The sequence below is a fragment of the Lemur catta genome, chromosome 23, assembly GCF_020740605.2.
Source record: "Lemur catta isolate mLemCat1 chromosome 23, mLemCat1.pri, whole genome shotgun sequence".
Lineage (NCBI taxonomy): Eukaryota > Metazoa > Chordata > Mammalia > Primates > Lemuridae > Lemur > Lemur catta.
In genome coordinates, this window is record NC_059150.1 from 17,954,115 (window position 1) to 17,977,644 (window position 23,530).

Here is a 23,530-nt window from a genome sequence, read left to right on the forward strand (position 1 = left end):
CGAGCGAGCAATCTACACGGTCCCTGTCCTGACGGAGCTTGCAGCATCGTAGGGTCACCAGTGAGGAGACAGACAAGTCCAAGGAGTGGAAATGGTGGAGGTACAGCTGCTTCCAGGACAGACTGTGTGATTCGGGCAATTCTAGTTGATCTAAGCCTTGTTTTTTTGTTGTGGGTTTTTTTAATTATTTCAGCATATTATGGGGGTACAAAAGTTTAGGTTACATATATTGCCCTTGCCCCCCGACCCCACCCCAAGTCAGAGCTTCAAGCGTGTCCATTCCCCATTGTTTGTTTTTTGTCTGAAAAATGACACTGAGTTTGGGAGGCTTTCTAATACACCCTGAGGATGTGAGTGAATGGACGTGTGGATGAAAACGCCCATATATCCCATCCCATTTCAATCCCAGCCTTTGACAGGGTGGAGGGTGGGAAGGCCAGGTTAGCCTTTTTGGTGAGTTCCAATAGGTGCATGGCCGGCACCGGGTGTCACCTTCCTTCCCCTCCCTTCCAGCCTCTCCTCATGGCTTCCCTCTGGCCCATTTTTCCTCCAGATTCTAGCCCCTCTCCTCTGTCTCTGCCATTCCCTTTCAGTCAGCTTTGGGCCTTCTCCTTGTTCCCCTTGTCCATCCCAAAGCACAGGAAAAGGGTTTATTTTATTCAACAGGGAGGAATCTTTTGATGATGACACGTGACATTTTACCTCCCGAAGAGGAATCTTTAATGTTTAAATTATCTGAGGATGAACAAAGGATTCTGGGAAATTCAAAGCTTCTTACAAAGGGGAAAAAAAAAAACCGTCCACACAGTGATGGAGCGTATAGAGGCTCAACCTGGTCACAAACTCTCAGTCGCTCGCTCGAACGTGGCCACACTGCTCCTCGGGAACCTCCGAAGCTTTTGGGGAGGCAGCCGATGGCTGTGGCTTCTCAGAGGAGTGCAAAATGTGTGTCCTAAAAGAACACAGCCATTTGTTCTCTGTCAGGATGGATCTTTTATACTGTAATTAGAGTGCTGTTGGGGGGTGCGAAGGGGGGAGAGAGGGGAATATGAAATGCTCTTACTTCCCTGTGGCTCATTCTTCCTGCGCCACAGGGCTTTGAACCCACTGAGATAGTGTAACTGAAACATACAGTATTATATTTGTAAATACAGAGAGAAAGTAGCATGTGAGCCTCTAAGTCCGTGCCTTGATACTGTCTGTGTGCCACAATGAGCCGCCATGGACTGGTGGAGGATTAAACAGAGCAGGGAGATCCGCCTTCTGCTGTGGAACTGTCATTCAATGCTCCTTAGGCCTTTGTTTTTCCAATCTGCAGAACTTCTAGTTCATTCCTTCAAAGGTTTTGAGGACCACCGTGTGAGAACTCATAACTTTTCAGTGTTCGCAGTACATGTTCTTCCCCTCCATCCTGCTGACGGAAGGGATCGATGAAGCAGTGGGTGTGAAATGGTGCTGCCTTCAGGAATGTTTGTGGGCTTTTTCGTTTTGTTTTGAATTTTATTTGCCGCAATACCGACAATTTCTTGATTGTTTTACTGGGTAATCAGTTAACATCTTTCTAGCACATGCAAGCAGGGGAGATAGAACGGTGGTGGACAGAGGGTCTAGGGTGCTCTTTCTTTCGTGCCGGATAACTCTTGAAGCAGTTGGCACATAGTGTATGGATAATAGGGAATCACTGCTGTTGGGCCTAAAGATCTCTAATAGAAATGTGTCAGAATGTCCAGCTGACTTACATAGACAGCCAAGCTCCTGATTTCCACCCCCTCAAACCTGCTCCCCCGGTATCTTTTCCATTTCAGTTCATTTACCTCCATCTGTCTACTTGCTGTAGCTAAATGCCTTGGGGTCATCTTGGGCTCATATCTCTGTTATACACTCTCCGATCAAGGGCCGGCATGTCCTCCTAGCTCGATCTTCATGGTGTATGCAGAACCCCACTATTTCCTGGGAGCCCCACTCCTACCACTCTGGCCAAGGCCGCCATCCTCTGGACATGATTGGAAGGTCACCCACTTCTCCTGTCTGTCCTTAACAGGGCAACCAGAGACACTCTTTGAAAACTTAAATGGCATCGTGTGAGTCCTCTGCTGCAACCCCACCAGTGCTATCCCAGTCACCCCAAGTGAAAGTCAGATCTTCATAGGGCTTCTCAGGCCCCACGTGATCCAGCCCTCCACCTCCACCTTGCCTGTCACCCACTCTGACCTCATCGTGTTCCTCTAGCATTTACGCAGCCCACTCGAGCCATATCGGCCCCTTTCTGTTCTTCAAAAGCTCCTACAGGATGCTACTGCCCTTAACTTTGCCCTGGCTGTCACCTCTCCCAGGAACACTCCCGCCACCCCGGTATCTGCACATCTCCCCTCCCCCCATCTCATGTCACTCCTTCGCCTGGCCACTTGACCCAAAATCCCAGCTGCCACCTCCACCAATACTAACTGTACTTCTCGTGTGCTGTTTTTTTACCTGAGGACTTATCAGGATATAACATACTGTATGTTGTACTTACCTTGTCTATTGTTTTTCTCCTGCAGTTATAATGTAAGCCCTGTGGGGACAAGGATTTTGCTTTTATAATTGCTGCTGTATTCCCATGTCCTAAAACAATACCTACCATGTGGTAGACACCCAGTAAATTATATTTTGGAGGTAGAATGAATATATACATAGGAAGGCCTTGATAATAGGTTGTCTGATACCTTCACAGGAATGTCAGTAACACTTCCCAGGTGCTCCAAGTGGCTGTTCTATGTCCCAGATACTGTCCTTTTCACTTGTTATCTATTTAAGCCTCACAGTCAACCTTTTGAGATAGCTATGATATTTATTCTAATTTTATAAATGAGGAAACCAAGACTCAGGTTAAGAACTTGCCCCACATCACACTGTGGTGGAGCTGGGACTCAAACCCAGGTCTGTATAATTCAGGGCTCTTAACCATTATCCTTTAACACTCTGGATCACACCAGCTTTAAGGTTAAAAACCAGGACAGGAAGCATGTTCCTGTTTCTTCGTTATCCCCTTTACACTAATTGCCAGGCCTTTTTTCACTATACCTACTCAAGAAAATAAGTAAACGAGATCTCAGCGTCACAAAGAAAAAGAAAAAAGACCCATCATTCCCCAAGACCCTAAGGGAATCTGAAATGTCACGAAGCTGTGATACAGCCCTGGCTTTGAACGCGGGGATCTAAGCGACGCCCCGGGTCAGTTACCACACGCAGTAGACCTTGGGCGGGCAAGTTGTCTGACCTCTCTCTAAGCTTTAGTGTCCTTGCATGGAGAAGGCTGGGCTTGGACAAGGTGATCTGCCGGGTCCTCCTCGCCTGATATCCTGGTCTGTGAGACTCATGGCCTTTCTTCCATTGCTGCGCATATAGGGTGAAGGGCTGAGGGAAGAGGGGGTACAGTAGTTTGTGTAATGCCTTGTATTTGCCTTAACCACTTTAGGGAAGGATTTCTGCTCATGGGAGGGGCCGTCCCAAAGCTCTTGATTCTAAGGAAGAGTCACCCAGTATGACGTAGTGCCTGAGTATTTGTACCCCTCACCCTCCTAGACACCCATCCTGCTTATGAGAGTCAACAGAGGGTAGGATTTAGAGGGCTAGATTCTGTTTTGGCCTTTATTTATTGACAGCCTAAGTCTCCTTAAATCCTTTTTGGAACAAGTCAAGGGATAATGCATAAATAACTATAATACTGCTGAACTGTGTGACCTTCAGTGAGGTGTTTACCTTCTCTGGGGCTGTGTTTGCTTCTCTAAAAAAAATGGGAGAAAAGATTCCCCAGGTTCATGAGAACACTGAACACTGAGGACATAAGAACACTGAAAAGTCTCACCCCTGCCCCCAGCTCATTTCCCAATGGCATCGAAATTAAATCACTGCCAACACACAACTGCCCATCCGACTTTCCCAACTTCTCTGTTAATTTCAGAACTTTTTTAGGATTGGAGAGGTTTGGCTTGATGTCTAACCCAAATTCCTCCTTCCTGAAGCAAAGATCTTACAGGAATAGTGGCAAGGTTTCCTTGTGGGTAGCAAACCCCTCTGAAATGTAGACTCTGAAGATTACTAGGAGTGTGACCGTGTGGCTATTTGTGTGCTTGGCAGAGTCTGTGTGCATACACTTCCTGTGCTGGTGTGAGCATGTGTGCACCCATGCCAAGGTGTGTGTGATGAAGCATGCAAGTGTGCACAGGAGTGTGGGTAAACAGACCTTTGAGTCACACGGGCTAGCCCATCCTGGCGGGCTTTGTCTGCCTCTTGGTTACCATGACAGCCGTGAGGGCCTCGCATCAGTAAACAAAGCTCCCTGTGTGTACCGAGTGGGGCGGAGAGGCCTGGCTAAAACATGAGCCAAACAGTCCTCCAACTGAGGCTTTCTGGCCACAGCGGGCCTGTCAGAACATCATCCTCACTGGACAAACGTGGAAATACCTGTTTAGATGCCCTGTGACTCCAGGGTAACGTACGTGGGCAGAAATTTCAGCTGGAGCAAGGCTTCAGTGAATGTCACTTCTAATCCCCCAGAGTTAGTAGCATCATGATAAATTCTAGAAATGTGAAAGACCAAAGCCCCTCTCATAAAGCCCCTATGGGCTAAAAACAGTCACGTTAATTTATTAAGATACAGATTAGCCACTTTGTGAATTATCTGTGGCAATGGCTCTTTTATAGGTCTATGAATTCATAAAATATTCATTTTTAAATAATCTAAACATGATTTCAAAGAGACCTCTGCCTTTGCTCCCTTATCCCCTTCAGGCACACATGGTAAATGTTTTGGGCATTCTACCTCGTGTGAGATTATCTATGTCATTCTTCCATTTCATCTTACCGTGCATGCTATAGAGTTGGCTGTGTATGAATAGTTGATTTGTACAATTTATGCCTCTCATGTAAACTGCTGGAAAACAAAGGCAGCCACAAATGCAAATTCAGTAACTGGGATGAAAGAAGAAAACTGTACTTAACCAGCAGTGCGAGGAGACTGGCCTTCTTCTGAGCATCCGTAACTGAAATGTAGGAACCCAACCCTTGCACACACATATGGCAACCAGAACAGAGGCTCATCCACGCTTAGCCCTGGCTCACCTTCCCTCATGTATGTGAGAGCTGCCTTGTGAGGGACACTGCAGTTACCCTGCCCCGGGGGTGCCAGGGCTGGGGCTGGAGGAAGCAGCCTAAAATTACGGATAACAGAGTTGGGTAGAGGGAGGTATCTGCAATGAAACACAATTTGGATTTTTATCATTATACAATCCCTTCTGGGAATCCAGTCAGGACTTCTACAGTAAACCAGATTTGTTCCTGCCCTGGTTATGAGCAGAGAGTTTCCATGTGTCCTGATGTCAACCCAGACTGAGGAAGAAACTGAGGCAGAGTGGTTATAGCCCAGTTTATCAGTAGCAGAGGATGCCTGGATTCCTTGCTCCCGACATAGACCGGGCAGTGTTTCTGCTACATAATGTGGGGATTTATCTTTGTTCTCCTTGTTCGGAACTCTGAGGTCTAGCTGCATCCGATCTCGATTTCTTTTACATCTGTGGGTGTAGAAAGACTGGATGAAGCAAAGGAGAAAAAAAGCTGGTCGCCCATCCTCCTGCCGTAAGCCACAGGCCAATGCCAAAGGGCCTCAGGGGTCATGAACACTCTTCCACCATTAGCCAGATTTCCACTTTCAAACTTGCTGTGGCTTGATCCAAGGGAACTGGATAAACTGAGGTAATTCAGAGGACCACTCTCTGAGCTGCCTTTCAATAGGGAATGTGGCAGTGGTCATCTGGTTGCCTAAGTAAAGATCATATGCTTTATCTTTGTAAAAGCATCATCACCTGAATAACCCCAGGATCCTCCGTGAAGAGGAGAGAGTGCTCAGGTCCTCAGGGAAGAGAGGGACAAGTGAAAGCAATGTGCTTCCTTTTCCCAGGTCTGGCCACCTGTATACTCCTGAGCCTGGTGGGCATATTAAATCTGAGGTTAGAATATTTACTTATTTTGGGCATGTGATAGAGCTGAATCTTGTTTGCTTCTGTTCTGCCCAGAATGCAATATGTGTATGAATAAATGGACAAAAAATCAAGCAGTATATCACTAGCCTGACTAATGCTATGAATTTTATTCTAGATCTTTTTAACCCAACACAGAGCAATGGATTTTTATGCTGCTGTCTCAAAAAAGGGGGAAGTCCCTTTAAAAAAAGAAGTCTTTGTTTTTACATCCATATTTTCCTCAACTTTGGGCTGAAATGAAATCCCTTTTGTGGATTGTGAATGTTGACTTCTAGCTATCGGGCAAGGTAGCCGAGGCATGTGGAAACAGAACTTAACCTAGAATCGGAAGACATTAGTTTGAATTCTGTCTCTGCCTCTTGCTAATTGGGTTATCTTGGGCAAGTGACCTTTCTGAATCTCCCAGGGTTTTTGAAAATATAAATGAATTAATTTACATGGAAATTACTCGTAAATTTTTAAAAATTTTAGGTGTGTCATGTGAATATTAGCTGTTCTTAATATTTTATTTTTATAATCTGTGGAATCTATAATACCAGGCACTGGGTTAAACGTCATAGGTCCTTGTTGGAATATGATACTATGCAGGCTCTGCTTGGCCTCCTGGAACCTTCAGACTGGGTAGGAAGACAGGCTATGGGCTCAAAAAAATGACGACAGTAATGGGGAGGGGTGAGAAGAGTCATGAAAGATACAGGTGCCAGACTTTCTACCGGGCTCCCAATGAAAGAACAAAACAGAAAAGGCTTCTTGATAAGCATGATGTCTCCCACATAGAGCCTTCCTCCCCAACTACGGTGCTGGAGCTGCTTAGGAAGTATCCCCAGGGGCGCACGGTTTTTGCTTTACTTCTTTTAGCCAAGAGGCTTGGCCAGATTTGTCAGGCTCTGGGCCTGTGAGTCCAGCCAGGATGCCAGGTGGGAGGGTGGGAAACAACGGGGGCCTGCCATGGCAAAAAAGCGGGGAACCCAGCTGGCAAGACCCAGAGCCAGGAAACTTCTAAATACACAGGAAGGTTAGACTGGGGTTTGCTAGCCTATCCCACCAGCAATCAAGCTACACCTCCATTCTAGGGGCCAGATGGAGGTGACACACCACATGCTTCACAGACCAATCCTCCAGTGTTTTTAGTGGGGCTAACCAAAGGGAAACTGGCAGCAGTGTCCAGGGGTTACTGCTAGTTCACCTGGCTCCCTTCGGGTCGGTGCAGAGAATGGAGTGCTTCTTCATTGAAGCCTCTGGCAGCCGGGGCAAAGCTATTGGTGTGCTCACCTGGTCAGCCTGGGTATTTCTAATAAAAGAAAATATCTATTGAATATGTAGTATGTGTGAGGCTTATTCTAGTCCAGAAAGATAGAAAGTTGAGTAAGATGTTAATGGAATGTTTTCCAAAAAGCTCACCTAGAGGGAGTAACAGTCAAACATCCAACTGACCACACTAAAGGTCTGACTATAAGATGAACTCTGCAGAGAGTGGTAGAGTGGAGACCAGAAGACAGGGGGCAGGGGAGGAAGTTGGAAGGGAGGGGAAAGCCAAACAGAAGAGGTGACATTTGAACCTGGCCTTGAAGAAGGCTTTTCACAGACTCAGGGGATTGCTGGCAGAAAGTAGTATAAACCAGCCTTGAAATCCCTCCCTGCGTGTGTAGGAATGATGGGAAATGTGCAGTGGTTGAAGCGTGGTGGTGGTGGACTGTAGACAGCCATGGGTGGATAGGGATGGCGGGTGATGAGGTTTAGGCTCAGACTGTGAAAGCCTTGATGGGGTACAGGAGGCTGTGATGGAAGTGATGGTTAGAGTAGAAAGAAGATGGAATTTGGAAGATCTGAGAGTCATGGTTCCTCTTGGTGGCTTTGTGTCCTTGCACATGTGCCCCCTCAAAGAGGCACTTAAGTCTATTTAGATTCAGTTTTCTGAGCTGGAAAATGGAGGTGTTAGGGATAATGCTTACCCTCGATGCTCAAGGGTGATTGTGTTCCTCTGGTCAGAGCCTGCTGAAATTCTCCTTTTTAAGGTCTTGCTTAAAATATTACCTTCTTGTTAAACCTTTCTGGATTCTTCCAGAGCTTAACTGAAAAATCAAGACACATATATATGAAAGATAAACTAGCATACAGAAGCGCTGTGGGTCTTGGCAACTGTGTGGGACACGAACTTGAGCGCTTAGAGCAATAGCCTGAGTTCCAGTTGTGGCTCTGTTTTTTACTTAAACTTGATCAAGTTGTTTAACTTTTAAATTGAGGGTGAAAATGCCTGTTCTACCTTCTTCTCAGAATGGTTGTGAAGATTAAATGAGCAAAATGGATGAAGGTGCTTAGTAAATTAAGAAGTGTGCCACAAATGTTATTACTCACAGTTTGGAAATGATAAGATCCAATGGTGTTTTAAAGAGATACACTAATAGCTTTGAGGTGGATGAAATGAAGGGAATAGAGACAGATCGTTGAGAGACCAGCTAGGTGCTGTTGTAGTAGTCCAGGCAGAAAAGGATGAGCTCTTGGAACCAAGGCCATGAGGGTGGAGAAGGGGAGGGTACATGCAAGTGTTGTTTGAAAGTAGAAAAACAGAACAATGGAACCATTAATAATTGCATAGGAGGGATAGAAAGAAGCAAAGAACCAAAAGTAAGAAGCTTGGTGGATGGTGATGCCATGAACCAAACTAGCCTCTTGTTACTTCCAAATTGCTGGAATGCAGAAAGGAAGATGATGGGGCATGCCATGGCTTGAATTCTGTTACCCTCACTGGCCTTGGTTGCTCTTCATTTTGACTGTCCCTTTCCCTTCCCCTACAGCACCTTTAGTAAAATCCATTGATGCCAGGCACAGGAGAATTTCTGCCTCCAATGTGCCTTGTCCCATACCCTCAGCCTGACTGTGACCATTATAAGCAGGTGGCTGTGCCCAAGCAAGCCAGCTCTGTTGTGGCAGGAAGGCCAGGTGCACACAAGCAGGTGTCTCTCTGCATCACGGTAGGCTGACCCCGCCCCTTCCCCTGCTCTGTGGCTGCAGCGCTTCGCTTTGTCCCTCAGCCCTGAGCTCCTTTCTTCTTCTCTGGACCTGAGGGAGGGGCTGGCGGGACCCGCAGTGGGTGCTGGGCTCCCTCATCCTCAGGCTGAAGCTCCTGATTCATGGGGATCATCTCAAATACATGGGACGGCTTCTGGGGCAGGGGGAGGACATCTGAGGCATGGATGGGGGCCCTGTATTAGCAAGGGGGCCTCCTGGCCCGAAAGGGTGTTTTGTGATAAAGGCTTTGGTAGAGGTGGTTTCTGGAAGAGCCTATTAGCAAATGGCTCTTTCTTTAATCCCCATTTGCTCACCCCACTGAATCTGATCCTCTTCCCTGCTACCAGGGAACCTTCAGTCCTCTTCTCTCCTCTTTTTCCCAGGGAACTATAGTCTTGTCTTTTTCTTTTTTATTATTTTTTTCATTAGCTTTATCCGGGCAGGACTCTGCCTGATGGAGCATTAGTGTTTTCACTCTCTCATTCCACAGAGTGGCTTTGGTCCCCTGTGCCTGTCATGGACACTGCCTTCTTTCCAGCCCTCACCTGGGCTTTCCCGTGTCTGGTCATCTCCCTGCGTCCCGCCCCGCCTCCCCACTGTCCTGCTGGAGCCAGATGCCCTGCCCACACCCCTCCCTTTCTTATTTAACCGACACAGCCACCTTCCAACGGCGTTTCAGCTTGAAGTCATCAGTGTCACTGGCTTTCAGTGGCAGCCTGTATTGAGCACCGCAGGACATAGGACACCAGAGGCCGCACAGCATTATGGTTAGAGTTCAAATCCCAGCAAGTTACTTCCCCTCTCTAAGCCTTGGCATCCCCATCAGTTAAATAGAAATTTTAATAGTCCTCACTGTATAGGATGGTTGTGAGAATTAAACGAGTAAATGGGTATGAAAAACTTCCTCCAGGGCTGGCGCATGGTAAATGTTCTGCAGGCATGAGTCACTGTTGTCATCAAAAGCAGAAAGGGTCGCTGTGCCCTTCAGGGGGCTAAGGGTTTTCTGTTGTAGCTGAGGAGATGGGACGTGGCATTTTGAGACCTAGTTCGTCACGTGGTTAAGAAAGTACCTTGCAAAATAGAGCAACCAGAGGGGCCAGTCCTAATGGGAATGAATCAATGCGTGAAGCTTCCTGAACGAGGCTGCACAAGGTGTTTCTGTGCAGCGTTGCAAGGAGATCGTCGTTGAGCCTGGGTCAGAGGAAGGGGACATGGGATGGACAAAAGCGCCTGCCCAGAGGCCCCATCTTCACTCATGTCACCCTTCCCCTCAGTCGTGGCACTGTGCAAACCCGGTGAATCTTGTCCTTCTTGTCCACAGGGAATTTGCCAAAGAGAGAGAGAGAGTGGAGAACCGCAGAGCTTTCATGAAGCTGCGGCGCCAGCAGCAGATCGAGCGCGAGCTGAATGGCTACCGTGCCTGGATAGACAAAGCAGGTGAGGCCCGGGGGGCGGCAGGAGGCTGGGGGGCCTGCACAGACAGCAGGGCCGACCGGCCCTCACTCCCAGAGCTGCCGTTCCAGGGCAGCTCAGACCAGAGAGGAGAGGAGGTCTGGATGCCTCCTTAGCTCTTTGGGTTCCCTGCTAGTCTCACTCTCCTCCTCCGGGGTCTAACTGTTCATCCCCCGGGCAGGCACCGTAGCAAGGTGAACTGAGTAAAAGATAACAGCCCAATCCCCGAGCTCAGGTTGGGCAGGTGACACCTGATAATACTGCTCCGGGTGCTGCTCATTACAATCCATTCATTCAACAAATGTTTACTGAGGGCCTGCTTTGCCCCCGGCCTTGTGCTGGGCACAGGGATACAGCAGGGGCCAAGCAGACCCCCAGCTCTCCGCAACGAACACAGCAGTAAACGAGTAAGTCGTGAGAAGGGGATGAGAAGATTGAGTCCAGTGGGAAAACAAATCAAGGTAGGGTTACGGGGGTACAGGGTGCACTGCAGTTTTAAATAGAGCATCAGGGTAGGCCCGTTTGTGTGGACGCTTGCAGAGATGAGGAGTGAGCCACGGGCAGGTCTGGGAGAGGAGTACTTCAGTGCCGAGTCCCTGTCTGGGCAGGTGGGCCAGGAGTGCCAGGGAGCAGAATGGGGAGTGGACAAGGGCAACGTGGCAGGAGACAGGGTGAGGGCCGTCACAGGGGGGAGTGGGCAGCAATCGCATATGACCATATAGGACATGTGAGAGCTGTGGGCTTTACCGTGAATGACACAAGAACCAGGGGGAGGGCTTTGAGCAGAGAACTGACATTCTCTGACTTAAGATTGTCAGGCAGCGCTTGGCTGTGGCATTGAGAATAGACCGTAGGAAGACAAGGCTTAGAGCGGAAGCAGGGAGAGCGGCTGTGAGGCTGTTGCAGCCATCCAGGGAGAGACGATGGGGAAAACAGGTGTTTGCCTAGGCCCTGAGCTGTCCCTGGTCCCCACCCTGTGGCTCAGCGTCAGGACCAGTTCTTGCCCAGCTGTGACAATGCAGCCGGACCTGCCATGATTTTGTTAACCCAAAGAGCCACCAGGTTCAAGTTTGACTGCAGCTCAGCTGCTGCTGAGGAATATCCAGGAAAAGGGAGACATTTGCTTTCTTTGTTATTTTAAACGTTGGATTTCATTGGTGTTATATATCTTCATTTTCTTCCAGAGCAAAGAGTGATTTTTTTTTTTTAATAAAACAGTATACATGTGACAGCCAGTATCTTTTCTCTGTTCCAAGTGGAAAGCGTAGCACACGTGTCAGGTCATGGAGGAAGAATTTGGAGCATGATTTGATGCTCAGTTGCCTGAGCCTTACTCTTCTGTAGGAGTTTTGGGATGACACCATGACACTCTTACTCTGACTTCCAACCCACGAGGGCCCCTCTAAGCTCTGGACTCCACTTCTGATCGCCTCTGAGGGCTGAGAGAGTGCATGTGTGATTGAAAGCCAGATGAACACCCCTGTTTGGGACTGTCCCCGCTCCCTCGTCACCTCTGGAAGCGTGAGCCGTGTGTGTCGGCTGTGTTTCCGTTCACCCCTTCTCCTCCAAGGCTGTCGTGTAGGGGTGAAGTGGACGCGACTCTCCCCTACCTCTTCCCAGAATGGAAACAGCCTCAGCACGGCAGGCTGAGCAGATTGGCCTCCAGGCCAGGCAGGCAGCGTGACGTTCCCACCTGGCCTTGGCTTCCTCGGTGGAGGAGCCATCTGACAGACCACCGAGAGCTGGCGGCAGACCCAGAAGCGGCCCCCCCAGCCTTCACTGCGACCCCACGTGGGTGGGCGGTGCAGTGTGCTGCTCTCTGGCTCTGCCTTCCAAGTGCGTGCAAGATTCCAAGGCTTCCCTTTCTTCCAGTTGGCAAAGCCAGCTCTCTCCTCCTTCTAAGAAAAAAGACGCACTGCGACGTCAAATTGTGCTTCCCGGCCCTTCCCTTACAAATGGAGCGTGAGTGAATCAGAGACATATGGGTTACATTTCCCTGGAAAGACACTCAAGATCTAAAGCGAACTTGGCAAAAGGCGTTGGGGGCGGAGGAAGGAGGGTGGTTTCGGCACATCCAGAGCCCTCGAGCACTTCCCAGCCTTGCTGGGCAGCACCACGCGCCTTCCACCTGCCCCTGGGCCTCAGATCTGCCCACCCCAGAGCCCAGACACTGTGCATAGCAAAAGTGACTCTCTGGCTAAGCTGATTAATGTTGCTATGAGGTATTCTAAACAAGTAACTAATTTTAAAATGATGCCCTCCAAATAACATGTGCTATAAAATGACTTTAAAACCCTCTTTGTCTGCAGGAAGGAGCACCCCACCAATATCACTTAACCTGTTAGCTTAGCATTTTGCCAGAGGCTGTACTTTAAAAAGAAAGCTAAACGTTTATGACTTGGGATAATAGCCATCCTGCATAGTACCATCCAGCCTCAAAATGTTCCCCTCCCTGGGAAATGCATTATATACTCTCAGTTTTAGATGCATTTGGAATTATGGTAATGACTGCCCTCTCCTACTGTCCTTTTACTTGTTAAAAGTGCTTAAATTAAACCATTGTTTAAGAGGGTCTGCTGTAAGCTTCTTCCCCAGCCACCAGATGGGACCTTAGGGAATGATTGCTGAGGCCTCCAAACAGCCTGGCCCAGGGTTGGGATCAAAACTCGTCCCCATCACACCAGTGGGGGCCGAGGGGCTATTTTGCTGGTACATTTGGAGGGATGCTAGTGAAGTTCAGGCCAACAAGTCATAGTAGAACATTGTACCACTCAGATGGTGACACCTCAGGGGAGCACAGGACTGGTCCTGGGGAGGCCGAGAGGACAGAGCTCAGGGACCGTGCTTGCCCAAACACCAGCAACCAAATGTCATTCCAGCATCAGCCAGTCCTTCAATTCTCTAATCCCAACTGGGTGTCCGACAAGTCAATTAAATTCCGACACTAAATACTGTGCAAAGTTCAGGCAGACCCCACAGGTTAAAGGCTCAGTCCCACAGAACTCTGCCCCACTTTAGATGCCAGCCAAAAGTGGGGTTCCCTGGGGGACAAGCATTTCTGCCTGCCCAATTACAAATTTGGAGGTTCGCATAACCCCCACCTCCACTGTCCGTTGGTTCAACAATTTGCTAGAATGACTCACAGAACTCTGGAAAATCTATACTTTTACTGGTTTATTATAAAGGATACATCTCAGGAACTGCCAAATGGGGGAGACGTGTAGGGCCCAGTGTGGGGCTGGGGGCACAGGGCTTCCGTGCTCCCTCTGGGTGTACCACCCTCCCACGCGTCTACGTGGTCACCAAGCCAAGAGCTCTCCAAGCCCCATCATTTCGGGGGTTTAATGGCTATTTTACTAAGTAGGCATGCTTAGTTAAATCACTGGGCATTGGGGATTAAATTCATTTCCAGCCCCCTTCCCCTCCCTAGGAGTGTGGGGTAGGGAGAGGCTGAGAGTCCCAACCCTCTAATCATGCGGCTTTTCTGGCCACCAGCCACCATCCTTAGGCTATCCAGGGCCTCTGTCTCTTCCATGAGCCGTCTTATTAGCATACAAAAGACTCTGGGCCAGGAACCAGAGACAAAAACCAAATATTTATTTTTTTATTATACCATAGGGATAAATTCATGATGGGCCCAGGCCTCTTTGGCTCAAGCCCTGCCCCACTGCGACAGGAAAGAAGTGGTGGGGACAGAGGAGGCAGGCCTGCACTCCCTGGCCTCTTTCCAAGGGCCTTGAGGCATCTTGTGCCCCTCCTCAAAGACTGGCTTCCTGAACGAGGGTGTAGAGGTCAGGACGGAGGAAGCACGGACAAGAAAAGGCAGGACCTGGGTAGAAGAAAACACAGAAATGGAAATTTCTTATTCCTCTCAACTTAGGGGGTTTTGGTTAAAAAAGATCATTTCTTCCTCACCCATGTCCTTCTGAATTGAGGGTATCAGACACAGCTGCATTTTGCCAGTCATCCGCCACGTGCCCCTCTCCGTGGACTTCGTTTCTGCTCTTTGCACTCTGTGTTCCCTCTGTGACACCCCGCTTGTTTTTGATGCTGGTGCCTGTGGCAGGCTCTGAACTCTTTGCTCTCTCCCTGTTACCCTGGAGCCAGAGCTGTCCCTGAGGGATTTCCTTTTTGCAAAGTAATTTGGCATTTACAGATAATTGACTAAACCGTTTGTTTCCATGCAGAGGAAGTCATGCTTGCTGAAGAAAATAAAAACACTGGAACGTCCGCCTTAGAAGGTAAGGAAGTTGCTCCGACACCTCCCCGCCATTTGCATTTGCCCCTCTCAGGCGTGGCAACCTCTCTTGATCAAAAGAGGAGAAAGAAATAAAAGAGGGCGCTCTGGGATTTGAAATGAAACCTCTCTGTCATAAAACCCCTCATGCTTTAAAATGAGGGGAATTGAGCCGCAGATTTAAATGCCTTTTAAAGTGATGAAAATGAAACCCAAGAGTTGCTTTGTTCCCGGGCATGTGATTGAGACTGGTGCATTGAGGAGACTGTCATCCGACCCATGGCACATGAAGGGGTCTGCTTCTAAAATGTGTGGGGATGGATTATCCTGAGACCACTTTCACTACCGGGAAGTAGCATTGTTTATGAAGAGCCAGAACGAATAGGTACGGAGTGCAGCTTTCCCTACTGCCTTTAGACGAGCTCTAGCAAGGATTCTGGAGCTCCCGTGTTTCTGGAGGTGCTAGTGAGCACAGCATTTGTGGTTCTGTAGATAGTCTCGATTTCTGTCACCCTGGCTCAGGGATTAAAGGCAGACGCTTATGTCACAGGGCCTTTGCACAAGGCCTCTTGCCTATGGTCCTCAAGTTTTGTCCAGAATGACCTGGGTGTACTTGTGGCCTCTCACTGGCCTCCCCCTTCCCTGGTGTAGTGCTTCGAAGGGCAACCATCAAAAGGAGCCGCACGGAGGCCATGACCCGAGACTCCAGTGATGAGCACTGCGTCGATATCTCTTCTGTGGGTGAGTGGATCCCGTTAGATCTTCTTTTACTTCTTAGGATCTTCCTTTTCATGGGGGATTCAATCTTTTGAGAAGCACCACAAGAAGGAAAAGAATCCAGAACTTAGGGATGTAATTCAGGAAAAGCCTGGGAATCTAATCTAGATGACCATAATGTATGCCCCCGCAAAAAATGGCAGACCAGGGGATGCTGTTTACATGAAATGTGGGGTTTAGGTTCTTCACGTGTGGCAGATGTATCTCGTTTGTAGATGTCTCCTCTCTCTCCTGGGTATGATGACGAAAACCTACTTTGTGATGTTGTTCAGAGGCTCCTGAGGACCTCTTGCTTCTAGTGACCCAGATGTGAGAGCTCAAAGTCATCTGCTTAACCATAGCAGCGCCCACTTACCCCCATCATGTGACGTTTAAACTAATTCCTATTGTCAACCCTTTAACTGGACTGGTGCTCAATTTCAGATTCTCTTAAGAGATTCTGGCTGATGGCAAGTTTTTCTTCCCTGGAAAAAGAGAAAGGTCTCACTCCGTCTTTAAAAACAGAAGAGACTCACAGTGCTCATTGCTGCTTTGTGCTGCCAGTGGCAGAAAGATCACCAGTGCGGCAGAAGGATTCCAGTGCCCGAAGCATATTTAAAAGGAAAGGGCAGAGAGAAGCCCGATCTGTTGCAAAAATAAACATGATCCTATTAGGATTCAAGACACTGAGTCTTTGTCTGGTGTCCTGCCTGGGGAGGCTTTCCTAGGACTGAGAGTGCCCAGAGAGGAAAAACAGGGTCTCCGCGACCTAACGTGGGGATTCCCCGGGCCTGCGCTGTGTCAGCCACCCTGCCTCGGGACTAACGCCGCTCATCCTGCTCTTTGAATGCCTCCTGGCCGTGGAGGGTGATCTCAGGATATGTCGCAGTCTCATTCTTCCTCCTTACTTGTCCCCTTAGGCACACCTCTTGCCCGAGCCAGTATCAAAAGTGCAAAGGTCGATGGGGCCTCCTATTTCCGGCACAAGGAAAGGCTTCTGCGCATCTCTATCCGCCACATGGTCAAGTCCCAGGTGTTTTACTGGATTGTGCTGAGCCTCGTGGCACTCAACACCGCCTGTGTGGCCATCGTCCATCACAACCAGCCCCAGTGGCTCACCCACCTTCTCTGTAAGTGAATGGTGACTGCTGGCCCCCTGGTGGGGCAGCTTGATTGGCCTGTGACTATAAGAGAGCAAAGCATTGTGCCAGGCCTGGCTGGGCTTCTGCCAGCCTGGGGTTCTTCCTCTCCACGCTCCCAGGGAGGCCAGAGCTATCCTCAAGGGGGCTGGATTACCATGTGACTGTTCCCAGCTTTCATTCCGTATTGAATCAGGTAAACAAATCCTTGCTGATGAGTTGACAAGATAATCTTACACCTTGGGTACCATAAAGCTTTCAGTTAATTTCTTAAGGCGGTGCAATGGCGTAGGGAGTTTTGATCACTAAAGTTCTTAGGGCAATGAATATCTCAAGTAGACCAAATTTACAGGGCAGCTCTGGATAAGACTGCCACGGAGTATGAGTGAGTGCCAGGAGATGTCCCTGCTGGGCATGTGGAGAGGAGTCCTGCTCTTCCATCAAAGCCACCGTAAAGTCCTCTCTTTCTCCTCTGAGGTCCCTCTCCATTTCAAGGCCAGTGACAGGCCTGCCGGTCAAAAGAGAGCAGAGCTGATCTGTTGACCATGCCTGGGACTCATCCTGGGTCAGAGAGTATTCATATGTCATCAGGCTCTGCCCAGCACTGGCCTGACATGGTCACCAAATGTCCTTGCTCTGTCTTATAGGTTCCTCTGTGGGTGGGTACGTATGTTGGGGAATATAGGAGCCCACATCACCTGGGGAACAAATGCCTCTGCTTGTTATCTTTCAGACTATGCAGAATTTCTGTTTCTGGGGCTCTTCCTCTTAGAGATGTCCCTGAAGATGTACGGCATGGGGCCGCGCCTTTACTTTCACTCTTCGTTCAACTGCTTTGATTTTGGGGTGAGTCCCTGGAAGCCTGCCTGTCCTCCTGCTTTGTGTTGCTATGCCATGGTTCTAGATAAGCAGCTGGCTCTGTTACTCAGCATGAGGCACTGAAAGCGGAATTTATAAAAGGGGAATATATGAGATTAGCCAAAGGGAGTTCAGAAGGGAGTGAATCCTCACCAAGGGTTTGTTTGGGTTTTCTCCTAAGCTCTTTGATTTTTAATGTATTTATTGAAGTATAACACATATACCATAGAGTGCACACTTAAGTTTATAGCTGAACGAGTTTTTACAAAGCTACCCATAGCCAGAGTTTTGAACCACTTATTATCTTGGGAGAAGCCTGGGAGAAAAGGACAAAGGACTTGATTCTAGAGGTGGTTCCATAAGAAAGAGAAGCTTATATATTTGTTTTTTCTACTTCAGTTTAAAAGTGGGATAATTATCTAGATATACTCTCATAGAAACACACACAGACACACACCCTTATATTAGCAAGTCCCTACATAGAATATCTCAGCCAGCTGTTTACTTTCTTTATAATATTAATATCTAAATGTGTATATTACTAGCAGTCTTCAAGGTGCTTTCACACACATTGTTTTTTGTCCTCTGCTGCCCACAGGAGTCCTATGCACTATATTACGCATCAGGAGTTAGCCTTCCCATTTGTACATGAGTAAATAAAAGCCATCATGCACAAGTTCACATGCCCAGTTAGCTGCAGAACTAGGTTGTAGAACTTCGGGCTCCTGAACCACTTCTCTTTTTGCCAAACCCAGTTCTTTTTCTGCCAAAGCTTCAGTTAGGTGCTAAAGATTTTGGGCACTTGCCAATCTATATTTTAACTTGGAACATATGGTTCTGAGTATGGGCAATTTTCAGGCAGAACAGCTATTGAGAGACCGTTTTAACCTTAGTTTCTTCACATACATACCTTTCAGCATTGCTGTGAGGATTAATTTTTGTTATTGCTTTTAGCACAATGTCTAGAATATAGTAGACATCCAATAAATATATCATTAAAACAAAAATTGAAACATTCATTTGAAATTGCTGCTTCCTGTAGCAATCAGGCCCTATGTCAACAAGGGCCATCACATTGGGGGTTTCAAGACCTCTGTGACTGAAGGATGTTTATTATACCAAGGACCAAAACAGTTCTTAGGAGTAATGCTTTCAACTTTTCTCTATTCAGTATGGTGTTGGCTATGGGTTTGTCATATATGGCTTTTATAATTTTGAGATATGTTCCTTCTATGCCTAGTTTATTAAGACTTTTATCATGAAAGGGTGCTGGATTTTGTTGAATGCTTTTTCTGTATTCTGTTGAGATGATCATGTGATCTTTGTTTTTGCTTCTGTTTTATGTGGTCAATCACATTGATTGATTTACATATACATTCTTGTTAGCGCTAAATTCTAGGACAGTGAGAGAATGTGGGCCCTCTCTGAGATTTCTGTATTGAAATACAACCTGTACTGATTTAAATTAGTTTCCTTGGTTGGAGTACAATTCCTTTGTCTGTTTGTTCAAGGGGTTATGATGTCAGAACAGCTGTGGCCATCAGAGATGTGCAGAAGCAGCAACCGGCTGTGTAGTTTTCACCAAAGGCAGGAGTCAGTAAACCAATCTATACCATGAAAGATTAAAGTCAGGAATAGGAGTGCAGAGCAGTGGGAAAGAGGTGGCAGCGGTCACAAGGAGGTAGCCAGTTGGAGGTACAGCTGGGTGGGGAAGGGAAGAGTTTTAATTTCCATGTAGCCGAGTGAGAGCTGTTGATTGTGTGCTGAATACCAGAATGTTCCTCTCTTCTCCTTTTCTTTCTCCCCTCGCTGTGGCTGGGTTTGCATCTTTAGGTCACAGTGGGCAGTATATTTGAAGTAGTCTGGGCAATCTTCAGACCTGGCACATCTTTTGGAATCAGTGTCTTGAGAGCCCTTCGGCTTCTAAGAATATTTAAAATAACCAAGTAAGTGATGAGAATTTGGACTCTTCCCAAACAATTTTGAGAATGGAACCTTCTCTCTGCCGTGTTATATTTCCTTCCATCTCCTGTTTTCCACCTTACCACGTTTCCCTGCCCTTCCCTGCCTCCCACTCCATTCTTCAGCCCCTCTTCCTCCTCCTATAAGATCAAGCCAGAAAATATCTATGGTGCCAGATACTGTGCCACATTCCCTAGGGGAGCAACATTTTGGTGCTGTCTCTACTTCCTTACAAGTACACAAATGCAGCTAATATTATAGACTACCAGGCAGATGCTGAGCTGGACCTGAGGTGACTTGTATTCTGTGTTCATAGCTGTAGTATTGTCTGGATTTCATAGGTATTGGGCATCCCTACGGAATTTGGTGGTTTCCTTGATGAGCTCCATGAAGTCTATCATCAGTTTACTCTTCCTCCTCTTCCTCTTCATTGTTGTCTTTGCTCTCCTAGGAATGCAGCTGTTTGGAGGCAGGTAAGCCCCAAAGAGTTTTCCACCCAAAGGAGGCTCAAAACCTAGTCTTAAGCCTGCAAGGGCTTTAACTTAATTAACTTAATTACCGTGTAACCATCTTGTCTGTTCTTGTGCATGGCCTGAATCCACTGCCTAGTGTATATGTGACACAAATGTCTCTGCATAATCCTTTCACACTCTACAGGGTTCTCATTCTGTACCTACTCCTTTGGCACTGTCCCTAAAGTGTACAGCATGGAGCCTTGTAACTGATAAGCTGCAACCCTGTCTTATTACCCACACCCTTCAAAGTGCCTAGTTCATAGTAGAAGTCAGTGATACCATCTTCATGAATTATATGGGATAGGGAAAAAGTAGGGAAGAGGGGAGGATATAGAAGAAAGGAGAAAAGAAGTGATAAAAACTAATCTTGGGAATGGCAAACTTGATATGTGAGATTTCATCCATCTCTTGTCTCTGAATTTCCTTTTCAGGTTTAACTTTAATGATGGGACTCCTTCAGCAAATTTTGATACCTTCCCTGCAGCCATCATGACTGTATTCCAGGTATGAGGCCAAGTGACAGTCCAGAAATGCTATGTGGGTCCCTTGGATCCCACACTATAAGACAGTGGTGTCTTAGAGTGTCGGGAGAATCCTGTTATCCTCTCCAGGCTCCTCTCCGAGTGCATGACACTCTAAGTAATCATGACCACAGTGATCCCTAGGACATCTGTGGCTTTGCCCTCACCAGTAGTCAGAGAGCTCTCCTGACCACCCCATTGTCCTTCTCCCTACTCCTGTGAGCCTGCAGGAGACATTGAGTCTGAGACACTCAGCCACAAATCACATTTATGGCTTTCTGAAATCTGGAGGCATCTTCTAACCCATTTAATGAGGTACCATTAAATAGTGTCCATTTAGTGAAGTATCTTTTCTACTCCCAATTCCAACCCCCCCTCCCCGCAAAAAAAACCCAACTTTTTAAATCATGGGGAAAATTCAAAATCAATAATGTCTTAGAACTAAAGAAAAACACTATTTAGCCAGAATCTGAGGCTGAACCAGAACCCAAGTTTCCTGAACTGAAGCCCACAAGGCTCTTTCAATAATGCTGCCATTCCAGGAACTGTACCTGGGCAGCTCTGGGGACAGGCGAGTGATGGCCAGACCACCTGATCTGTGTGATTTCCACAAGGGCCTGGCAAAGCTGGAGGTGGGAGGGACACTGAGGAATAGAACTGTTCTTTTTGATGTTCTCCTTCCATTTTCAATGCCTAAAATTCTCTTCCATAACAAAAAATGTTTAGGATTATTCATAGGAATAACTGTTTTTTCCTCCCTGGCAGGATGGCCAAGCAAGGGGGTGGATGGAAAAGACCCAGGCCCAGAGTTTGCCCTTTGCATTGGTCCCATTTTCTTGACCAACCCAAGTGTCTGATCTGCCTGTTGTTTACTTTCGTAGATCCTGACGGGCGAGGACTGGAATGAGGTGATGTACAATGGGATCCGCTCCCAAGGGGGCGTCAGCTCAGGCATGTGGTCAGCCATCTACTTCATTGTGCTCACCTTGTTTGGAAACTGTATCCTTTCTAAGATGGTCCTCCCATGCTGCCCGCCTTTCTTGACCAGCGTGGGAGGAGGGAGGAGGTGGTGGTAGTAGTGGTGGCAGAGCCTGGGTGGGCAGGGGCAGGGGCAGGGGCTATGGGCATTGCTTAGTCTACTAAGAGAAGCAAGAATCCTTATCTTAGAGAACTTGTTCACTAGTTGGGTCAAGAATACAACCATAAACAAGATAGAGTGTTATCCAAATCTGTGTGTACACAAAAAATAACATACGAGGCTGTTACATTGAATGGTTGGAAATACTATGTGCTGGGGAAAATAGGAGAGGACAGAGATCATTGTAGACTGAAATAGCAGAAAGATTATAATGCTAATGAATTAATTACATGCTAATGTAGAACAGAACCTGCCACATAGGAAGATCTTTAAAATATTAGTATTATGATTAGTGCTACTACTGCTAATTATAGCTAATATTGTGCTATATGTGAGATCATGGACTAAGTTCTTTATAGGCACTATTTCATTTAATCTTTATAAGACATAGAAGAAATAACTTAATTAAGTCAAATAACTACTAAATTGAAAAAGGAGACTGAAAACCAAGTCTGTCCAACTCCAGCGCCCATAACCTGGTCACAGGTTCTAGATCAGGATGATTTAAGTTTGAATCCCAGCAAGTCCGTGTACCTGCTGTGTGGCCTTGGGAAAATCACACAATCTCTCTGAGCTTCTATTTTTCACATCTCAAAGGAGGCTAACAATATTTATTTCCTTTGTTAGCTGTGAATATTAAATGAGATGACTTATTTGACTGTGCCTTAGCACTGCAAACCTTTTTACAATCGTTAGATATTTGGAGAAGTGGGATTTGCCTTGAACTAGGATTAGCAGAGCAAAAAGGGAGAGCCATGTGATGCAGCTAGATTTTTCCATTTTCCATAGTTTCCTAGAGAGGAGGTATTCCTTTAAGTTTTCTGCTCTGAAAACTTCTAGGGGTCAGAGTAGGCCATAAACTAAACGTGAAAAACTTAGAAGAAGAAAGCTATTCAGTGAGTTGCAGAAATTGACTCACTGTCCATTGTCACAATGTCACTATCATAATGGCACCTTGATTTTCCTGTTACTCTGAGAGTAGTCAGAGCTGGAGTTTTATATGCTAGAATCATTTGTATGATCCACAACACATAAGCCTCAAAGGCAACTGGAAAATTTGGACTTCTGGGGTTGGAGCATGGAATAGAAGTGGACTTCCTAATGGATCATGCCTGCTCAATGAGATTTTGTTAAATGGAACATGGAAACCTTCCAGGATTCTAACTTGAGGAATGAGAGAAGTAAGTTACCATCCCATTATTGAGAGCTGCTGAGTGATGGGGGCAGTGGAATCTCATTTCTTTTCATCTTTAAGGACACATAGCATGAGGCCGATTGGCCTAGGGTGGGATTCAATTCCAGCCTCCCAGAAAGGGTTGATGAACTCCTACGCTGAGCTCCCTATGCATCTTGTTGTTCAGTGATCCTCTTATTTATTATTGCTGTGGGCAGAGGCCACAGCTGTCTACAGGCCTTTTGAGCATGGAAAAACAAACTCTGAGTGCTTTTTCCATTCTCTCTCTCAACAACAATCAACACAGAAGACTTCTGTGTCCACATGAGTGGGTTTTTCCCCCACCAACAAGCAAGCAATAATTCTGTAGCAGACAACAGCTGGGTGTCCTCTAATTCAATTATGATGCTATCTACCTGGAGATAGCCTCAGATCCCGTGGGTTGAGAGCTTAGTCCCCAAGACTTCCTCCCCACTTCCAATGCCAGCCGCAGGCTCCAGATTATACTGCCTGTGCTTCTGACCTACTGGCTATAAATCAGGGTTCCCACAACCCCCTCCCCGGATTCAATTAATTTGTAGAGTGACTCACAGTACTCAGGAAAACACATTTACCAGTTTATTACAAAGGGTATTACAAAGGACGTAGATGAAATGCACAGGGCAAAGCATGGGGGAAGGGGCACAGAGCTTCCATGCCCTCTCTGGGTGTGCCACCTTCTAGGACCTCCATGTGTTCAGTTATCTGGA

At 47.1% G+C, this 23,530-nt stretch overlaps 1 protein-coding gene across 3 annotated transcripts in view; it reads left to right on the forward strand.

Annotated features, from left to right (window-relative positions):
* Nucleotides 1-23,530, forward strand: part of CACNA1E (calcium voltage-gated channel subunit alpha1 E) — a 312,817-nt gene that overhangs the window by 214,477 nt on the left and 74,810 nt on the right. For all 3 annotated transcript variants that reach the window (XM_045536358.1, XM_045536356.1, XM_045536357.1), the window contains exons 8-16: nucleotides 10,351-10,466; nucleotides 14,669-14,722; nucleotides 15,370-15,459; nucleotides 16,395-16,604; nucleotides 17,347-17,459; nucleotides 19,305-19,417; nucleotides 19,775-19,906; nucleotides 20,380-20,452; nucleotides 21,351-21,468. In XM_045536358.1, the coding sequence (XP_045392314.1) occupies nucleotides 10,351-10,466; nucleotides 14,669-14,722; nucleotides 15,370-15,459; nucleotides 16,395-16,604; nucleotides 17,347-17,459; nucleotides 19,305-19,417; nucleotides 19,775-19,906; nucleotides 20,380-20,452; nucleotides 21,351-21,468 (1,019 nt within the window). The remainder of the gene's footprint in view (nucleotides 1-10,350; nucleotides 10,467-14,668; nucleotides 14,723-15,369; nucleotides 15,460-16,394; nucleotides 16,605-17,346; nucleotides 17,460-19,304; nucleotides 19,418-19,774; nucleotides 19,907-20,379; nucleotides 20,453-21,350; nucleotides 21,469-23,530) is intronic.